The 19,613-nt window shown below is 38.5% G+C and overlaps 4 protein-coding genes across 4 annotated transcripts; 2 read left to right on the forward strand and 2 right to left on the reverse strand.

The window, feature by feature from the left end:
* The first annotated feature begins 272 nt into the window (after positions 1 to 272).
* On the forward strand, positions 273 to 4,460 carry LOC137722587 (importin subunit alpha-2). The gene is made up of 11 exons (XM_068461628.2): positions 273 to 664; positions 1,415 to 1,511; positions 1,604 to 1,695; positions 1,784 to 1,915; positions 2,053 to 2,238; positions 2,424 to 2,587; positions 2,671 to 2,749; positions 3,003 to 3,131; positions 3,266 to 3,393; positions 3,477 to 3,854; positions 3,945 to 4,460. Exons 1-10 carry the CDS (start codon positions 455 to 457, stop codon positions 3,850 to 3,852), a joined length of 1,593 nt encoding a protein of 530 aa, XP_068317729.1. The 5' UTR covers positions 273 to 454; the 3' UTR covers positions 3,853 to 3,854; positions 3,945 to 4,460.
* A 272-nt stretch (positions 4,461 to 4,732) lies between these two features.
* On the reverse strand, positions 4,733 to 8,240 carry LOC137722588 (syntaxin-43). The gene is made up of 8 exons (XM_068461629.2): positions 7,763 to 8,240; positions 6,553 to 6,829; positions 6,304 to 6,393; positions 5,958 to 6,035; positions 5,707 to 5,784; positions 5,550 to 5,615; positions 5,394 to 5,474; positions 4,733 to 5,290 (listed from the first exon to the last, which is right to left on the reverse strand). Exons 1-8 carry the CDS (start codon positions 7,954 to 7,956, stop codon positions 5,183 to 5,185), a joined length of 972 nt encoding a protein of 323 aa, XP_068317730.1. The 5' UTR covers positions 7,957 to 8,240; the 3' UTR covers positions 4,733 to 5,182.
* Positions 8,241 to 10,449: 2,209 nt separating this feature from the next.
* On the forward strand, positions 10,450 to 14,141 carry LOC137722687 (protein DEHYDRATION-INDUCED 19 homolog 3). Its single transcript, XM_068461748.2, has 5 exons — positions 10,450 to 11,071; positions 11,505 to 11,647; positions 12,510 to 12,587; positions 12,968 to 13,221; positions 13,780 to 14,141. The coding sequence occupies exons 1-5, from the start codon at positions 10,996 to 10,998 to the stop codon at positions 13,886 to 13,888; spliced, it is 660 nt and encodes a 219-aa protein (XP_068317849.1). The 5' UTR covers positions 10,450 to 10,995; the 3' UTR covers positions 13,889 to 14,141.
* An 864-nt stretch (positions 14,142 to 15,005) lies between these two features.
* Positions 15,006 to 18,691, reverse strand: LOC137722788 (uncharacterized). The gene is made up of 4 exons (XM_068461876.2): positions 18,552 to 18,691; positions 16,690 to 17,946; positions 15,606 to 16,587; positions 15,006 to 15,424 (listed from the first exon to the last, which is right to left on the reverse strand). The coding sequence occupies exons 2-4, from the start codon at positions 17,944 to 17,946 to the stop codon at positions 15,171 to 15,173; spliced, it is 2,493 nt and encodes an 830-aa protein (XP_068317977.2). The 5' UTR covers positions 18,552 to 18,691; the 3' UTR covers positions 15,006 to 15,170.
* Between the last annotated feature and the right edge of the window lie 922 nt (positions 18,692 to 19,613).

A 19,613-nucleotide genomic window follows, 5' to 3' on the forward strand; every position in this document is an offset into this window, starting at 1 on the left:
GTAACATCCGTGATCAATCGACTTTAATAACCAGCCGACAGACAATTTCGAGACACTTTACTAGGGTTGGGTCAAACAATAAAGCTCTCAATGAACCGGTTTGGGTCCAGTTTTGAAAGTAAAAAACCACAATTGGCCATCATCGGACAATCGAACCAAGACCAAAGAAAGTAACACTTTTTCCCTCATCTTCAAATTCAAACAGAGTGGCAATCTCCGTAATTACGTGCCGATCCGAGCCTAAAATCCCAACACCCTCGCACTCTTCCACTAACGCTATAAAAATGGTCTCTATTTCCCCATCATTCTCTCACTTCAAAAAAACCACACAAACGCAAACCCACTCCCACGCTCTCTCTCTCTCTCTCTCTCTCTCTCTCTCTCTCTCTCCTCTGTTCGCTAAAACCCTATCTCTCTCTCCTAGGGTTTCCGATTCTTGATTTGAATTGAAACGATGTCGTTGAGGCCGAACGCGAGGGCGGAGGTCCGCCGGAACAGGTACAAGGTGGCTGTGGACGCGGAGGAGGGACGGCGTCGGAGGGAGGACAATATGGTGGAGATCAGGAAGAACCGTAGAGAAGAGAGCCTCCAGAAGAAGCGCCGCGAGGGGCTTCAACCTCAGCAGTTTCCCTCCAGTCTTCACTCCTCCGGTCTGGATAAGAAGGTGAAACCTAATGTTTGATTTTTGGCTGATTTGGGGGTTTGATCGAATTGATTTGTAGGGTTTGTTAAATTGGGATTTTACTGATTAAGATGAATGAACGCTTTTGGTCACTTTGTGTTCTATTGGATTTGGATTGATTAATTGGTTACTGTGTTTATCAAATACATTCAATTTTAATTCAGGCGTTTAGCTGAAATGGAAGCTAATTTTAGTGCATACGATTGAAATTTATTGCCGAGTAACTGTCGGTTTTAGGTTTGATTCTTTGGAGAGTTCATCAGACTTAGGAGTTGTGGGTAGGCGATCATGAGATCATTGAGCTCGTGATCGGTGCGGAAATAGTTTTAATCCTTTGAGCGGTTGTTAGATGCATGCTGATTACTCGCTTTACTGTAGTTGTTTTTTTTCATTCGAGGATGGAGTGTTTTCTATTTAGTAGACTTTAGCAGCACGACTTGTTGCTGTTTAGTTAAGCCTTGCCTTAGTTTTAGATATTGTTTAGGGTTCCAAGATGTTTAGATTTTGAAGTTACTGAACTGTGTTGAGGTTATTTGTCGTGTTTGTTGCTGATTAATGATTCATGCAATTCCACACAAAAACTTTATGGTACGTTCTAGAGTTTCAAATGAAAGGAAAATCTATGCTCCTATTTTTGTTCCTGTAGAACATGTTAATTATGGTTTAACTTTTGGTAGGTTTGACGTCTTGTTGGAGATAATACTAATAGTGGTTGAATATTTTTTGATACAGCTAGAGCATTTACCATCCATGGTTTCTGGTGTTTGGGGTGATGAGGGCAGTTTGCAGCTTGAGGCAACAACTCAGTTTAGGAAGTTGCTTTCAATTGGTTAGTAGACGTTTGTGGCTGTACAATTTTTTCTTTCTTTCATACATTAGACTGTGCGTACCTATTGATTGTTATATTCCCCTACACGCTAGAACGTAGCCCTCCGATTGAGGAAGTCATACAAGCGGGTGTCGTTCCTCGCTTTGTTGAGTTTCTAATGAGGGAGGATTTTCCACAACTTCAGGTATGTTACTTGCTAGTTAATGTTTCAGTTATTGATTACCGTCTTATTTATGTCTATGCTAAAAAATTTTGCATACAATTTTCTGCAGTTTGAGGCTGCTTGGGCTCTTACAAACATTGCTTCTGGGACATCTGATAATACAAAGGTGGTAATTGATCATGGAGCTGTTCCGATATTTGTGAAACTGCTTAGTTCTCCGAGTGATGATGTTCGTGAGCAGGTAAAACATTGGGAAGATCAGTTGAGGGTTTGCTCCAAGTTGTTAGGTTTATTTTGTTGCTCTTTTCTAGTTTATATTTATTTACTGTAGATGTTGACCGTCATTTATTCACTTCCTTTGCCTTCTTTAACTTGCAGGCTGTTTGGGCATTGGGAAATGTTGCTGGTGATTCCCCTAGATGCCGTGATCTTGTACTTGGTAATGGGGCTTTGCTTCCATTGCTTTCGCAGCTTAATGAGAATGCAAAGCTCTCTATGCTGAGAAATGCAACTTGGACACTGTCAAATTTTTGCAGGGGCAAACCACAGCCTCCATTTGATCAGGTTAAGGTTTCTTAGTTATGTTTAACTTGAAAGATTCTGAACTTAGTCACTTAGGTGTTATATGGCTTTGGTACAGTCTATTGTAATATGTTGGCAACATAGGTCATATTGTAGGGAAGTCAATTCAGGTTGTGTCCATACCAAGAATGGCTGTTTGAGTTTTTCAATTTTTATTTTTGTTTCAGGTTAAGCCTGCCCTTCCAGCTCTTGCGCGTTTGATTCATTCAAACGATGAAGAAGTCTTGACTGATGCTTGTTGGGCTCTTTCTTATCTTTCTGATGGTACAAATGACAAAATCCAAGCTGTTATTGAATCTGGAGTGTGCCCCCGGCTTGTTGAGCTTTTAATGTGGGTGCTTACAGTTCCCTGTTCGTATTTCTTCCCTTATTGTTATGTTCTGAAAATTCTGACCTTCCTAAGCATTGTTCCAGGCACCCATCCCCTTCTGTTCTCATTCCTGCTCTCCGCACGGTTGGAAATATTGTTACTGGAGATGATATGCAAACTCAGGTATTGTTTGCTCTTTGGCTTTTTAGTTGCCTTGTTTTCCCATGTAGATGTTTTTAGATGATATGTGGAACAGCATATAATCCCTTATTTTTGGTTGCCCCTATAGAGAATGGTGAACATCTTTGCTCTCTAGACAAATGAAATGGAGCTAAAGAGAGAACAGTTGTACTTGAATAACAGACAGATTTTCCATTTGCCGTTGTAACATTTCTGCTTCTGCATTTGGAATTAATGAGCTGTTGTTTCTTCCTAGGTTATCATCCAACATCAAGCTCTTCCTTGCCTGCTGAACCTTTTGACTAACAATTACAAAAAGAGCATCAAGAAGGAAGCTTGCTGGACTATTTCAAACATCACAGCCGGAAACAAGGATCAGATCCGGGTAATGCAAAGCTTTTCTAATTTCTTTATATATTTACATTCGTGGAATCATGAAACTTAGAACTTGATTTAGAGTTTCTGTTAAGTTTTCCATCCGAGGTACTGATGTTACCAATTACTTTTTGGATTAAACAGGCTGTAGTTGAGGCAAATATAATCGGTCCTCTTGTTAATCTGCTTCAAAATGCTGAGTTTGATATAAAGAAAGAGGCTGCATGGGCGATCTCAAATGCTACTTCTGGCGGTTCTCATGAACAGATAAAGTATGAAGAGAATCTTGTTAACTTTTCTATATAAGGCATGAAGCTTTCTTATCTGCTGATTGAATTTGTCTTCTCGCTGACAGGTTTCTAGTTAGTCAAGGGTGTATCAAGCCACTCTGTGATCTTCTTGTCTGCCCAGATCCTAGAATTGTTACAGTCTGTTTAGAGGGCCTGGAGAACATTTTGAAGGTTGGTGAAGCCGAGAAGAACCTGGGGACTACTGGGGGTGTGAATCTCTATGCTCAGGCGATTGAAGATGCTGATGGGTTAGAGAAAATTGAAAGTCTACAGAGTCATGACAACACAGAGATTTATGAGAAGGCAGTAAAGATGCTTGAGACATATTGGTTGGAGGACGATGATGAGACAATGCCACCAGGTGACGCTGCTCCAGCTGCGTTCAACTTTGTAGGGAATGACGTTCCAACAGTCCCATCTGGTGGATTCAACTTCGGCTAGAGGTGATGCACATTTCACAAATCCATAATTTCATGTTTGGAATGTGGACGGTGTTATTGATGCTTAGAATTGTATTATTCTATCAATTGCAGAAGCATTCCTCAGCGAGGCAATAATCCAGTCAAGTCGGGTCCGGTCCAGGTCAGGTCAGGCGTCATGTTATGTTCGAGTCCTGTTGTAGGGTTCATTGTTGTCGGGGGTAGCTGGCTCAGGTGTTTGAACCAGCTGGTTTAAATCGGTTCAGGCTCTCATGGGTTTGATCATATGGACATCAGCAACACATTAAAAGAAAGAACCGGAGTTGTTTTCTTGGAGAGTCGTTATTTCCGGTGGTCGGGTCATTGTCCGTCTTCATTTGTTTTAGGTGTCATATCATATATTGGTCTCACATGTCTCTACTTGATCGGAGGTGTTTTGGAACTCCCAAACTTTGTTTTTATAGTCAGACGGTCGAAGGATTTCTGTTCTTGCTTACAGTTGTCTGTTGTTGAATCTTCGTCGTCCTGTTTTCAGGTTCAAGATTTGTTGTTGGGTCGGAGTCAAATCATATTGCCGGATGGTATACCATTTCTATTGGTTACATTTATATGATGGAGAAATTTTACTTATTTCGTTTCTCGTTAGAATTGACGATGTTTGTTAGCTTCTGGGCATTCATCTGTTGCATGAAAATATGCAGATCTTTTCAGTAGTAATCACATAGCTGACCTTACTTAGCGCGATTTCTTATCGGCTTCCAACCTTAATTCCTTGATTAACGACTTCAAGGAACTGGTCTTCGCATGCTATTTTCACCTCTTGCACACCCTTGATTATTCATCGCCTTTGAATTGAATAAAACTAGAGAGAATTAAAGCGACATAAATCATTCCCGTACATATAAGCTAAAATCGATGTATTTCGCTATATTGAATGATCAAAAACATGTAATGGAACAAATAAACGCCGCGTCTTACACACGAGTTCTGGGGAATGAAAGCACAAAATCCTGGACAACGAAAACCGGAAGAATCAACGTAGATCCTTCGATGAAAACGCCCTTCCCCAAGGAGAACGTGGATCTTAAGCTCTATACAGGTTCCGGGTCGGTCCTTCCCCAATGAATCATCACCCCTCCCCCTCCCCTCTTTCTACTAATACAGTAATACCCAGAAATTAGTAGGAATTCACAAATAGTCACTTGAAGTAGTATGTGTAACTAGGGCACTCCAAAACTTCGTCGAATCTTCTGCTACGGATGGCATCTTTGCACGCTTAGAAGTCCGAAGGGAGGGTTAGGACAATTAGAACGAAACCAAAATCAGGAATCAACTGACCTTTCGCTTGTAGATCAAAAGAATATCTCCTTGAGGATTAGGAGGACCAACATGACAAAGCACATGATAACGAGTACGGTAGCACACATCACCATTCCCCCTTGTTTCTGTGTTCTCTCAGCCTGTAAGCCCCCATCCGTTAAACATAATATTCCGCAAGAACAAACACGGAAAAGAATCTGAAAACATACAGATGAAGTACGATGATTGATGTAAGAAAGGTACCTTTTGCAATTGCTTGAGGCCCTCATCGACTGTACTTGCTACATTCTGAATGTTGTAGTCTATCCTATCAACAATAGTTCCCTGTTTAAGAACGATATTTAGTTAATGGCTGATTTTCTGATGAAATTCATGTATCGAGAGGACATGAATACTAACCTGGTCTATCACTAGTACTGACAAATCCTTCATAATCTGAGCAAGCTCATTCACAGATTCCACAACCTATTGGGAAGAGAAACGAGTATTAGTCAATTATGAAGAAGCATGATCCAACACCAGTCAATTTAGAAACAACGAAAAGATCTTCACTTGCCTGTTGGATCTCTCTTTCCCTTTCTGCTGTGAATGCCTCGTTTTTCTTTATCTTGGCCATCTGACGCTCATTAAACATCTGACAGGATGCGTGAATTATCATCATATTACGATCATCTATGGTAAAAAAATGTCTTAAAATTTGATCACTCAACAACACTATAAATACACTGTATAGGGAATTTAGTGTACTCATATTTGTCGTGATTGACAAGATCTTGAGAAAATGGTAATGAACTGGAGAAAGCTTACCATGTCATCCAAATCATCACCGTCCATTCTCGATGTACTTCCATTTAGGTTCATCTCTAAATCATCCCCATCTTGACCCTGTATCACCAAAAATGAGAAACAAAAGAAATGTTTGAAAATATATAACTGTAAGTTTAACTAGTTTCCAATTACATGTCAGATCACACAGTTACCCTCGGTATACAAACTGAACGCGGAAACACGATTCCAAGTTCCAAAAAGTACATGGAAAGATTACGTATGAACTAGATTATCAAGCCAGAGTAACAACAGAATGTTGAAACAAAGGTATGATGTATAACAATCCACTGACTTGAATGGTTAAAAGGTAAAATTCTTTTCGCACCTCTGTTTGCTGCCTGAGTCGCTTCAAATAAGTTGACTGTTTCTTGCGAAGGTCCATTGACAGGGTCTGAAGGTCAGTGGCAAGAGAGCGCTGCAAAAGAAACATGCAGACATTAGCACTGCTCTTTGGGATTACTTGAATTATAGATAACGCCCACTCAAGAGTGCAACACTCTGGAATAAACAAGACTAAGGAAAACCTAATCACTTACTGCGCTGCCAAAAATATTTCGTGGCTTCTAATTCTTACCTGCACATTTTTTCTAACATTTGAATCTTCAGAAGGCCCAGCTGCAGAAAGCTTCTGTAGTCTCTTCTCAGATTTCCTTATCAAATTAGTTATCTCTTGCGTAAGACTCTCAATCAAATGTTGATCTTCTTTACCATCTCCAAAAGAAGGCATTAAAGCCTTTGCGTGAGCCTTAGTCAGCTCAGCCATTTTTACCCGTGCACGCTGCACGTTTGCTGCTACCTCTTCTGAAAGATCAACCCATGCTGGCGGTAGACCAACAGTAAGTGCACCCCGACTGCAGCAATAAAAACACAATGACTTTCACACTACAGAAATAAATTTAAAAAATCCATACTTGCACCCGATTCATTGCCTTTTTCCGTGCATACTAATAAGAAGAACCAAGGATAATGTTCCCCTGAAACCAAACCAATCCCCCAATTTCTTGCAACAAATTTCAGTAATTACGAACGTCTCAAACTGACTAAAAGGCTTTCAGTAACCTTCTAGCATAGCAGGGTCCAAAGAGAACCAAACCATTTCAGGGACTCACATTGCAAACATATTAGAACTAATTCAAATACGAGCAACTTAATACTAGGTCTAGTGGTATTCCTCTTCACTTGTAAGTGAAGGTCTTAGGTTCGATTCGTGCCAAAGGAGAAGTTGAACCACATTATCATGGCAAGCCTATTGTAAGGCTTAGCCCACTCCCCCACCCCCTTTAGTGTAGATACTATTCAAAAAAAAAAAAAATCATATACAAAAAACCCACAAATCGTAATGCTCTTCTCCAATGAATCATCTTCGTGGACCGTTGCTTCTAAAATTCTAAAAGTTCATCACTGCAAGCTCTGAATTGTACATCTGCATTGCACCTGGTGATCATTCACCCGATATCGAATGCCTAAACTACAATATCTCTGATCTAATAAACAACAATCCAGCCTCCAATTTTGCTATCTAAGATTCTAAATATCACAATTCAGTGTGACCTAATCTGCATTCAGCACACTTCCAGTAAAAGACTTCTTTCTCCACTATCTGAACCTTTCATTTCTTTTCTGCTATTGATCTATGTTTTTCCTCTAAACTTTAACTTCATTAAATGTTAAACACTTCAATTAAAGCTTAAATTAAACAGAAAATTTCCATTAACATACACAGAAGAGGAGAGAGGGGAGAGAGAGAGAGAGAGAGAGAGAGAGAGAGAGAGAGAGAGAGAGACCTTGAATTACCGGGATCTTCAGTACTGAGCGGAGCATAATTCCGATTGGGATTCAAAAGCGAAGTGCTGACCAATTCAATGACCGGGCCGCCACCGGCGCCGGAGCTCGAAGCGGAGGAGCTCGTGGGAGCGCGGACGCTCTTCAACGCATCCCTATACTTTCTGTAAACCAAGGTCCGATTCCTCGTCGCCATGGAAACGGAGCTCCTGATTCAGATTCGCACTGGACAATCACAAAATCTATGGATCCAACGGACAATCAGGTAGTTTGGTTTCGCGCCTTGTCATGCGAAATGATGAGGGAAATGAAGTGGTAAATTGGAAGGGTTATTCTTCTTCCGGTAGTGGCTGAGACGGGGGTCACGTGATCGGAGATCCGGGGAGGAGGGTGGCGGGGACGGCGAGTCACGTGGCCCCGGTGAATTTGGAATTTATAATTTTTTGGTTGAGAATTTGGAATTTATAAGGCTTCTTCGTCAGTTGGTTTGAAAGTTCGCCGGTGTTGTTTACGACCGCGGTGTCTTCTTCCGGTGCGGGCTTTTTGATTTTTGGGCCTATTGGGCCTGAGGAATTAAAGAGTTTTTTCCATTTGGTCAAATTCAATTTACATATTTATCCCCTACACTTTTGAGATGTTTCACTTTGGTTCTTAAACATGAAAGCTTATGTAATGAAGTCAATATCTAAAAGGTTCTTAAACAAGAAAGCCTATTTAATGAAGTCAATAGCTAAAGGGTTTTGTGGCTGAAGGGGGTTGTCAAGCATTATTTTGAAGAGTGATTCACTTTAGGTTATTTCTGTATCGAATGTGTTTTCCATGGATTTGTTTTTTGTTGGACCAATTATAGAGGATGCAAAGTTCTTGATGCAAATTATTGCTAAAGTTTCATGTCTGTTATTAGACTTGCTAGATTTACCCTCCATTCGGGAGATGATTGTACTTGGTGTGAGGAACCTCCTATTATTATTAGTGATCTTCTTGAGGAGGACCTCTCCATCCCTTATGCTATTTAGCATGTCTAGGTTTGAAATTAAATACATCACCTTTTCTTTAAAAAAAAAAAAAAAAAAAAAAAAAAAAAACTAAAGAGTATTGCTATTCAGACATTGCTTTTTATTCACACACACCCTTGTTAATTTTTGTCTATTGATCTTGTTCAATTTATTCTATTTGACGGTCGAAAATTAAGAGAAGCATGTGAGAAGTAAAAATAGATATGTAGATAGTACCAGTCTAGCTAAAAACTTAAAAAAAAAAAAAAAAAAAAAAAAGTTGCCACATGCATGGCACATGAGAGTTTTAGACTATTTCCAATCCTTGGGTTAAAACCTGTTTAGCCTATAAAATTTAGGTTTTAACCTAGAAACAGTTTTTTTGTTTTAACCTTTATGGGTTAAAACTTTAGCCCTAGATTATTAAAGAATGAATTTAGGCTAATTTTTTTTCTTGAAGTAACCTTTTCAAAAGAAAAAATTATGTAAACTATCCTAATTTAATTTTATGAACATTTTAACCTAAAAATATTTAGATTCTGACAAATATTGAAAAATCACAAACCGACACTATGAAACTCGTGAAACACAATGAAGGAGTATGAAACACATAAATTTTTTTTTTAATTACTTTAGCCATTGGTTATAAATTTGGACTGTTAGATTTTTTTTTTAACCGTTAGATTTCATCAAATTAGATCTTAACAGTTGGATTCAATGACTTTATAAATATAAAACTAAAAAATATATATTCGACTAACCCAGGGGAGAATCCTGGGCTAAATTTGACCCATAAATGAGTTTTGCGTTTTAACTCATATTTGTCCCAACGGTTGGAGCAAGTTGAGGTAAGTTTAGAACCTAAAATTTGAGTTTTACTCCAAATGTTGGAGTAGGTCTTAGACCATCTCCAACATTTGGGTTAAAACATAAAATTTTTGGCCCATAAAATTTAGGTTTTAACCATAAACAACTTTTTTTGCTCCAACCTTTATGGGTTAAAATTTTAGCTCTAGATTATTAAGAATGAATTTAAGCTAATTTTATTTCTTAAAGTAACTTTTTTAAAAGAAAAAAATTATGTAGACTATCATAATTTAATTTTATGAACATTTTAACCTAAAAATATTTAGATTCTGACAAATATTGAAAAATCACTAACCGACACTATGAAACTCGTGAAATACTATGAAAGAATATGAAATACATAAAAGATTTTTTTTTTAATGATTTTAGCCGTTGAATTTAAATTTGGATAGTTAGATATATATTTTTTTTTACCGTTGGATTTTATTAAAATAGATATTAACAGTTGGATTCAATAAATTTATAAATATAAAATTATAAAAAAAATATACATATATGGTAGACCAGCCCCACTAACTCAGAGGGGAATCTTAGGCTAAATTTGGCCCATAAATGAGTTTTAAGTTTTAACTCATATTTGCTTCAAGAATTAAAACAAATTAGGATAAATTTAGAATTTAAAATTTAAATTTTACTTCAAGAATTAGAAAAAGATATTTCGTATAAACACAAAAGAAAGAGTCTTGAGCGCTGAACAACCCACAGAAATTCAAAGGCAAATTCGTAATTAAATTTGTCGTGAGTCTATGGTATAAGGACACGTGTCAAATCATGAAAACTACCAAAGTGAAAGTGACTATGAAAGCGCAGTTGAGTTGAGTCAGAGAGGGAGAGTCACAACAAACAACGAGCTGTAAAACGGTGTGTGCCAGCCACCAAGAGAAAGAGGAGAGAGAGAGGCTTTGTCTCTCTCTTTGTCTCTCCTCTGTGTGTCACTGTTATTTCATTTTATTGGCCATTTGTCATATTCACCACACACTTCTACCTGGAATAAATTCCATTTATTCCTCCCCAACAAATAAATTATAAAAAAAAAAACTAAAAATACAGAAAATATACAGCGTAGAGAGAGGTAGATATAGATAATAAACTGGTAGGAGAGATTAAATTCCTCTTCCTTCCTCCTCTCCTCCTCTTCCTCCTTCCTCTTTCTACACAATCACCGCCGTCGCCACCGTCGCCGCCTTCTTCAACCATCGTCACCCTCGGATCCTCCAGCTCAACCGACCCCAAAAGCCGATTCCTTTTTGTCCGTTTCGATAAAATCCCATTCCCAATTCTTCGGGTTTCTGAATCTGAGAGATCGGACCCAAAGGCGAATCGCACCCCAAAGACCTTACCTTTTCGTTTAAATTTGTAAAGGGTGGCTAGCTATGGACGGTGATTCCTGGAGCGCTCGTCTATCTTCTGCCTCTCGGCGTTATCAATCCGCCCTTCATTCTCGATCTGGTTAGCTCACATTCATTTCTTTTCCGTTTTGATCATTAATTTTTTGTTGATTTTTGTGTAATGCCTTTTTTGGTAGGGAAACAAAAAGGAAATTGATTTTGTGTTTTTTGCTCTGAATTTTTTATTTTTTATCATTTTTCGTTTGGGGTTTTGGTTTTAATCTGAAGAATATAAGTGGTAAGTGGTAGACGAGAGAAATTAGAAAGCTTGATTCTTTTTCTTTTCCAAATTTTTATGACCCACGAAAATAAAGTTAGTGATGATAACATTTCACCAAGTTGAGCTGAATCCAACTACTTTGGGTGTCATTATTTCTTTCTCGAGACTTTTTGACATCAGAATTTTGGGTTTTCAATGGTGAAACCCCAATTAATTAAAGTTCTGCAATTTTATGGATTTTCCACGTATTGAAACATGGGATTGTGCAATGTAGATATGCTCATGGGGTTTGAAGAAATTGATGGGGATGATGATATAAGGGAGGAATTTCCATGCCCGTTCTGCTCCGAATACTTTGACATTGTAGGATTGTGCTGCCACATTGATGAAGAGCACCCGGTGGAGGCGAAGAATGGGGTATGAATCCTTTTTCATATCTGTCAGTACCTAATTTCTCTTAGTTTCATCCTGAAAGCGAGTACTTTTTAATTGTTTGGTGTATATAGATTGAAATTATTATGCGACTTGATGTTTGTATTTAACTTTTCATGAGAATCTATTGCATACGTTGTTTTATAAAGAAATATGTGAAAGCATCACCTAGACACCAGTGTGCAAGTATTGAAACCAATAAAGCCATTAAACCATGTTCTACTAGTCCGAGCATCTAATCCGAAGTTAACCCTAATTGGTACGAGTTCGTACCTGCAGAAGTACTCATCTTGAATGATTTCGTACTTCAATCTTCTCTTCTCTCAGTTCCTTACAGGTCTTGCTCTCAATAGGATGAGCGTATATTGAACATGCTAACTTGAGAAGTGAGGCCAAAGACGTGTATATATTTGTCCAATTACTTGCATATCAAAACACATATACACCAAATATAGTTTGGTCTCACTCACATTAGGAGTAAACTCTCAGTATGTTCATATCCAAGCATCATTTAGTAGGGAATACTGACAAGACAACCTTTAGTCAATCATATCTTACAAAATGCTTAAATTCAAAGCCATTTGTTTAGGAATATCAAGAGAATCTCATCGATCCCAGCTTCTTAAACAGCTGAGATATTTTATCCTTTGAAGAATTGATTTCAATGCTTTCTTGTTGAAATACGAGCTTGTAATGTGGTGGTGGGAGAAGTGGAAATTAGGTAGTTGGTCAAGTTATATGAACTTGCTAAGATGTTGCATTTGTTAGATGTTAGATTTCTCTTATTTTAATGAGCATGGGTTATTGGAGGTTAATCTTACTAAAAAAGAACGTTGTTTATCTGCAGGTATGTCCGGTTTGTGCAATGAGGGTGGGGGTTGATATGGTTGCGCACATTACCCTACAACATGGAAGTATATTCAAGATATCCTTTTTCTGTTGATCTGTCATCTGTGCAGATGTTATGTGTTATCTTTTTTCTGTCATAATCAACTTTGTCGTTCAATGCAAATTTATCAGTATTCCACGTGCCAGCTCATTCTAAAAAACTTACCTATGGGGATCTGACGTATATTGTAATGGTATGATCTGCGTCCTTAATGCTTTAAACTAGTAATTTACCCTCCTTACCATTACCATTTGTTGCATGAAAACATACTCCATATCCCCACAATTCTGATTGAACGTCTCATAAGGCAGTTTTCTTTTGGTTCATCGTACCCCTGAGATTTATTATACATTTTATCAAAGATTGATTAGATTGAAGATTTCTCCCAATGCTTGAGTTCCTTAACTAGTAATTACATGCAACGCAAGAGGAAGACGAGGAAAAGTGGAGCTCATTCAACTCTATCTTTGTTGAGGAAAGAGCTAAGGGAAGGAAATTTGCACTCTCTTTTTGGGGGCTCTTCCTGTTTACTTTCCTCATCCAATGCAGCGCCTGATCCATTGTTGTCACAATTTATTTTGCCTATGGCGGATGATTTTGTTAGTATGCCGCCCTTCTCAACTGAAGCAAGCTCGGCCAAGAAAAGTTCAGATAAGAGAGTATCAGAACGGTACGTTATTTAATCTTAAACTCCTTTTGATGGGACACCTAAAACCTATCTCTCTAGCTTGCTCTAATTCTGACCTTGTAACCCTTGGTCAAGCTGAGTGCCTAACCAGTTATGATTTCTTGCTAAATCTCATTTTATGTATAAGAAGTTTGGACAAGGAATATGAGTGTTGGTTGCGAATTGCGATGGACGCATTTGCAATTTCATACACTAGTCATGCATGAGCGCCTGCAATATGTTGCAGAAACAAATAAAAAGGAACTTTGACTAATCACTTGAGAGGGCACTGCACACAACTCTTGTTGTGTTCATATGTTTGTGCTCCATGCGAAAACATGCTCAATCTTTTTCCGTGCATACTATATCGTGCTGAACTACACGGCTGAAAGAACGCTTAAAACTCCATACAGTTATTGTTGACGCTCGATATTGTCAAATTTCTACAAACGAGCATGCTATTTTGCCTTCCGTTGCATATGAAACCCGGTCTAGGTTCTTTAATTTTATTATTTTCCTCTCGGTATGCTTCTTAGGTCTGACACGTTTATTTGGTCACAGAAACGTGCAGTCGCCTCCTTTGTCCATCAAGGATAAGGAAGAGAAGACGAAAAGATGCGCGTTTGTTCAGGGGATGTTGTTGTCCACCATTCTTGACGACGGTTTATGAATTTCCCAACGGCGCCGCTGCAGGAGTGAAAGTTTGCACAACCAAGAGCGAACCCCTTTGCAGTCTGTGGTTGGTTTGTAGCTAAGAGTATTCCCAATGGTTATTGAGCACGAGGAGTGTGTGGAATAAGTTGTTGTAGGAATCTGAGTGTAATTATGTGGCATGTGAACTTTAGTTATAGGCCTCAACAAAACTCTCGTCATCATCTGTTATTTTCAGGTCGATATTTAGTTCTTTTTAAAAGAAAAGAAAATAATTTCTTTTCATTCAATGCTTCTCCCTCTAACCCCTTTAGCACTTTGTACGAATCTTCGTTTGTTAGGTCAGGTGGTTCAGACAGTGTGCTCGCCGCTCGCACCCAGTTCTTATTCCGAAAAGTCCCTTTTGAGTGAATGGTAAGAAAAGTTGGAGGTCCGATATATCTAACATGTGACCACACTAAATCACAGAAACATAATTAGTCGGTCTCCACCCACCTACCAACTAGAAAACAAATGGCCCTTTAAATATTTATGAATTGGGAAATGGTCATGGGTGGGTGTGAAGCATAATTGAAGGATATGACATATGGAGCCAGTTCCCCCGTATTCATATTTCATACAGTTGTTGAAGAAAAAGGACTCCAGAGAGAGAGAGCTATGTTTGTCACTCGTTATCTACAAATTACAGTTTAACACATGTTTATTCACAACACGTCAAACTGTATTCCGTCAGTAAGGATAAACATTTCCTTACACAAAAAGAGACAAGCATCTTTGGCAATCGTAAATATTAACTTAGCCCCAAAAAGAAAAGTTTCACATGTAACGAGCCAAGTATTTTCAACCGACTCAAATTGTAAAAAGATTAGTGGGACTGACATGTGCTATTGTACTCGAAAGGTGGTGTAGTGGAGGGGCTGGGTCGGATGACAAAGAAAGGCAAAGAAAAGGCTGGTTGGTGGTATGTGAGTGGTCCTGGTCCTTTACCACAAGCATCATTCTCCCCCAAATAGTAAATGCATAAGTAACTTCCGGTACAAAAAACAAAGGGTGGCCAAAGAAACAACCGTTAAGAAAACATCAAAAAATAGCAGAGACAGACAGAATAATAACAGCCAATGAGCAAAAATGGAAAGTGATAAATACGTAGCAATTTTCATATATTTGAATTAGCCTAATCTAACAAATTAATGTAAAAATGGGATTAAATAAGCTAAACAAAATATGGTCTAAAATTCCTAACAAAAACAGGATCGACGGGGGAGGGGAAAGACGTGTGTTGCAACGAGGATACTCGATAACTAGAGACGTAAACTCAACCACTGCGGGAGTTTTGTATCGAAGATCCTCTTTACAACTTCCCCTACAAAAGATTCGAAACAAGATGGACATCGGCCTCTCATCAGACTTGTCATTCCACCCACCGTTAATTCAACGTGGGCGCAGGTTGAGGGAGGAGGCACGGGAACTACTTCACAGCTTCTGTGCTCACGTCCACACGCAGCCAAGACAGTGTGCGTAGATCTCCTCGCAATGTCCTTGAAAGTGTCTTTGTCTGAAACACAAAGATACAAGGAGTTGGAACATTCCAATTGGCAGTGTAGAATCATAATTCATAAGAATAAGCGGGCAGAATCATAATTCAATGTAGAAATGCTCAAGTCTGGATCAGTCCAAAATGAACAATGTGATAGTTTTCCATACAAGTATAAAAATAAGTTGAAAGCTTCGCATACCTAGATCAACGTCTCGGGACAAATTATCCAAGTGCTTTTTGACCATCACTTTCAGTTGTTCCTTTGCTAGGTGAAAAACATCCTGTTCCGTAGCAGTACTAGGGGACACACCAGCATCAGATCCACTAATATTTGGTCTACCGCTGAAGTGATGGAATTGTCCGGAATTTGGTACTGAATTCATTCCGGTAAGTACAGGCCATAATGCTCCATTTTGAGATCTATCAGCAGATGTTGTAGTCGGATCCCCAATTGCTTGCCTTCTCTGAGGGGTTGATGCTGATGTATTTAAGAAATCAGTACTCAAGTTATCTGGCACTAGTGCTAAAGGATTGTTTTGTAATCTCTCCTCAAAGAATGTGTGGTAAGATGCCTCCATCTCGTCTGTCCTGGTATGTTGGACTGTCATTTCCCTTGTCTGAGCAGCTTGAGGGTGAGAGAAATCATTTCTCAAATTATCAGATGAGTTCCTCTCATTTATACTGGCCATATAACTCGTCCTATTAGAATTAAGGAGTTGTTGAATATGACGCTGTATTAAGCGTCTCCCTGATAGAGTTGGTGCTCCTGCCCCAGATACCGGGGAAGGTGCTTGAAAACCTCCAACAGGAAATCTAGGGGGAAATCCTTGAGTAAATTGTGGACGAGGTGAGGACACCACATTAAGGTCTATTCCTTCGTCAAAATGTACAGTAGGTGATGGTCTATTAGACAAAATGTTGTTTGTAGTTCTTTGATCAGACAACCGACCCTGAGCCTGTGAACTTGAGGATCCCATAGCCACAGGTCTACAACCCTCACAGTACCAATTACCTTCAGGTACTTCTCGGCCAAGACCAACACAAAAGGTGTGAGCAGGTGAATCACATAGATCACACAGTAACATGAGGCCATCTTCCCCTCCTTCGTGGCATTCTGTACATATCACATTCTCATAAGGGTCAAGATAACTCCTGAGTTCTTCTTCTGTCGGCTGATAGACCTGCATAAAGAAATAAACCCATTTGAACAAACAAACAAAAAAATGAAGCAGCAAACAGAATGCAAGATAATGCATGACATAACAAGTAACATGATAAGGTACCTGATCACGCTCAGAGACCTGTATCACCACTTCTCTCAAATCAATTCCTGTCGTACATCTTGCAGGCTTACTAATTGTCTTAAATCTCTGCTTGCACAAAGGGCAACGAGATTCCACTTTTCCCCATTCCATGATGCAGGCAAAACAAAAATAATGAGTGCAACAGTCTAGTGTTCCCCGCACTCTTCTTTTATCTTCCTCGGAGAGACAAATGCCACAGACCTGCTTTACAACCTCAACCTTCACTTGCTCAATCTTCTCTTTACCCTTCCTTCTAGGAGGGTTTCTTGGCTGTTGTACAGGTGTATCCTCCTGAATGCTAGTAGGCACTAATGAACTTCGCAAATTAGTTTCCAATCTTTCACACAACTCCTTGGCTTCTCGTACTTGCTCTCTCTCTTCCTCGGAGATGGTGTAGTCATAATCAGATGCTCCAGAAGACACAAAATCTGAATCTGACGGTATAGACATTCTCCTCCTTTTCCTAACCGTTTTTTTCTCATTCGTTACTCTCACGGGCACAATACTATCCATGAAATCGCTATCACTTTCAATATCATCGTCACTTCTTGCCTTCCTCCTCGACTGACTTGTTCTACCTTTCTTTCTCAAAGGCTTCTTTGAAGCCAAAGATTTTCTCCTTTTTACACCTCTTACAGGACGACCCTTTTTCTTCAAGCACCGCTTGCCCACTTTCCCATCAGTTTTCTTCTTTTTCACCACTGGTTTTTCTTCCACGTCCGAAAATTCATCTTCATCTGGTGTGAATTCCTCATCGTCATCATCATCTTCATCATTATAATCCTGATCCTCCACCTCACGATATGTAATCTTTCTCCTCTTTCGTGACGGTTTAACCCCATTTTTCTGCCGGCTAGAAAAACCATTTTGGACCTTTGACCTAATTCCCTTCCTAACTGGTTTCACTTCCTCTTCATCTTCTTCCTCCTCCTCCTCCTCCTCCTCCTCCTCCTCCTCCTCATCCACAATAAAACCACCAGCACCCCCTTTTGCTCTTGATCGAGTTTTCTTCCTCACCTTTTTCACTTCATCCTCCTCTTCCTCCTCATCCACAAAGCTCTCTTCCGACGCATCTCCGTCCAAAGAAGAACAGTAATCCTCCTCTAAATCCTCAGAAACTTCATTTTCTTCACCCGAAATCACATAATCCTCATCCGAATCATCGGAACCCTGATACTTTGACGGAACCCTTGTCTTGATTTTTCGCTTGGAACTAACCTTCCCTCCCTTTACCATCTGTTCCTTGCACCCAAAAGAAACCATAAAATCCACATATTAATCCAAATTTCAGAATCCCAAATCCAGCTCAAACAAATCAAATTACAATATTTCCTCAATATTTTTTCTATTTCCCATCACGGATCTGCTGTTTTCGGCATTAAAACCAAAAATAAATATATAAAAAAAAAAAAAAAAAAAAAAAAAAAAACCAGGATTCGCTTTCCCACAAATTTATTCAATTACACCAAAATCCATCAACAAAAAACCCACCAAGAATCTCCATTTAAAAAATCTCTCCCCTCTCCACCTTCTATTTTCCATTTTTTCAGCTAACTTTATCCAAATTACCAATAAAAATCCAAACAGATAACAAATCCCCAATTCAAGAATCAAATCCCAAGAAAAAATATCAACAACAACCCACCCCAAAAACCCAGAAATTCAAATTCAAACAAGAGCCAGATAAAATATATTTTTTTACATCAAATTCCAATACAAATACACAGGTAAAAAAACCTACATATACAAACACAAAATACAGAAGAAAAAAAAAATTCTAGAGAGAGAAAGAGAGAGGAGAGAGAGAGAGAGAGAGAGAGAGAGGTGTGCGTGGTGGGTACCTGAGAGAGAAAGCGAGAACCAGAAACAATGGAAAATGGTCCGAAATTTTTCTTCTTTTTTTCTTTTGTTTGCGTTTTTATATTTTTCTTTTTTATATGAATTTCGCGTTATTTGTTTTTATAATGCTCTCGAGAGGAGAGAGAGAGAGGGAGAGTAAAAAAAAAAACGTTGCTTCTTACGGCGTACGCAAGTTGGAGTTCCAGTTAGATGTTTCCATTTCTGGAATGACGGAATTACCCTTGCGCTTTCCGGGGCCGTCATTCGTACCGACATGGATGGATTTTGTAGGCGTTTGGTATATTTCGATTCACTGCGTGGGACGGATTTTAAAGATTTGATTGGCTTTTAACCCAAAAATGACCATACGACTTACTTTTTCGGATCATATTTATTTCGACTTTTTTAGGAAATTGTTATTATCATTTTAAAATTATCATTCTACACTATTTATAAGTATATATTTTTTTTAATTGAGGAAAGTTTAGGTTGTAAAATGAGATTTTTAGAGTACTAATAATAATTTTCCTTTTTAAACTAAAATAAATTATGTCATAAAATTCCCGTTTGTATCTCATTTTTTTAATATTGCAATGTCATATGCAAAATTATTATTTTGTTGTCGTGTTAGATTCATGTTAATTATTATCAAATCAGTTGTCAGTTGATGACGTGACAAACACACATCCAAATATCACATTGAGATGTTTTACTTGCTTAGATTGAGCAAAGTAAATTAGGGATGCGAAGAAGGATTTTCTATACAAAAGTTCTATAGTGCTCCAGAATATCTCATACTCCGAACCTTTTAACTGTTATGTCACAAATTTTATGATTTTTACCAAATATTTGATGAATAAAAAACTCGAAATATTTAATCCTCTCTAGTATCGTGGAAATGATTTTCTATAAAATCAACTAACTCCACCAAAATGTGTGGTAAGCTCCACCATCAGAACCCGCATTTTTGTGTGTTCTATACGGGTGGGTAAAAGTGCAAAAAGTCGACAATCAAATTATTTTTCATTTTACGTCAATAAACATGCTCTTAAATTAAATTGTAT

This window comes from Pyrus communis, chromosome 4 (genome assembly GCF_041283825.1).
Source record: "Pyrus communis isolate YQ-2024b chromosome 4, ASM4128382v1, whole genome shotgun sequence".
NCBI lineage: Eukaryota > Viridiplantae > Streptophyta > Magnoliopsida > Rosales > Rosaceae > Pyrus > Pyrus communis.

Bases quoted from the DNA above. Each gene is read 5' to 3' on its own strand.
- LOC137722587 (XM_068461628.2), top strand. From the start codon at position 455: ATGTCGTTGAGGCCGAACGCGAGGGCGGAGGTCCGCCGGAACAGGTAC. The intron at 665-1,414 runs GTGAAACCTAAT...TTTTTGATACAG, and splicing joins CCTCCGGTCTGGATAAGAAG to CTAGAGCATTTACCATCCAT. The intron at 1,696-1,783 runs GTATGTTACTTG...AATTTTCTGCAG, and splicing joins AGGATTTTCCACAACTTCAG to TTTGAGGCTGCTTGGGCTCT.
- LOC137722588 (XM_068461629.2), bottom strand. From the start codon at position 7,956: ATGGCGACGAGGAATCGGACCTTGGTTTACAGAAAGTATAGGGATGCG. The intron at 6,830-7,762 runs GTCTCTCTCTCT...TTATTGCTGCAG, and splicing joins GAAGATCCCGGTAATTCAAG to TCGGGGTGCACTTACTGTTG. The intron at 5,475-5,549 runs GTTAGTATTCAT...GTTCTTAAACAG, and splicing joins CAGTACTAGTGATAGACCAG to GGAACTATTGTTGATAGGAT.
- LOC137722687 (XM_068461748.2), top strand. From the start codon at position 10,996: ATGGACGGTGATTCCTGGAGCGCTCGTCTATCTTCTGCCTCTCGGCGT. The intron at 11,072-11,504 runs GTTAGCTCACAT...TGTGCAATGTAG, and splicing joins CGCCCTTCATTCTCGATCTG to ATATGCTCATGGGGTTTGAA. The intron at 13,222-13,779 runs GTACGTTATTTA...ATTTGGTCACAG, and splicing joins GATAAGAGAGTATCAGAACG to AAACGTGCAGTCGCCTCCTT.
- LOC137722788 (XM_068461876.2), bottom strand. From the start codon at position 17,946: ATGGTAAAGGGAGGGAAGGTTAGTTCCAAGCGAAAAATCAAGACAAGG. The intron at 16,588-16,689 runs GTACCTTATCAT...TTCTTTATGCAG, and splicing joins AGGTCTCTGAGCGTGATCAG to GTCTATCAGCCGACAGAAGA. The intron at 15,425-15,605 runs GTATGCGAAGCT...TTTGTGTTTCAG, and splicing joins GTCCCGAGACGTTGATCTAG to ACAAAGACACTTTCAAGGAC.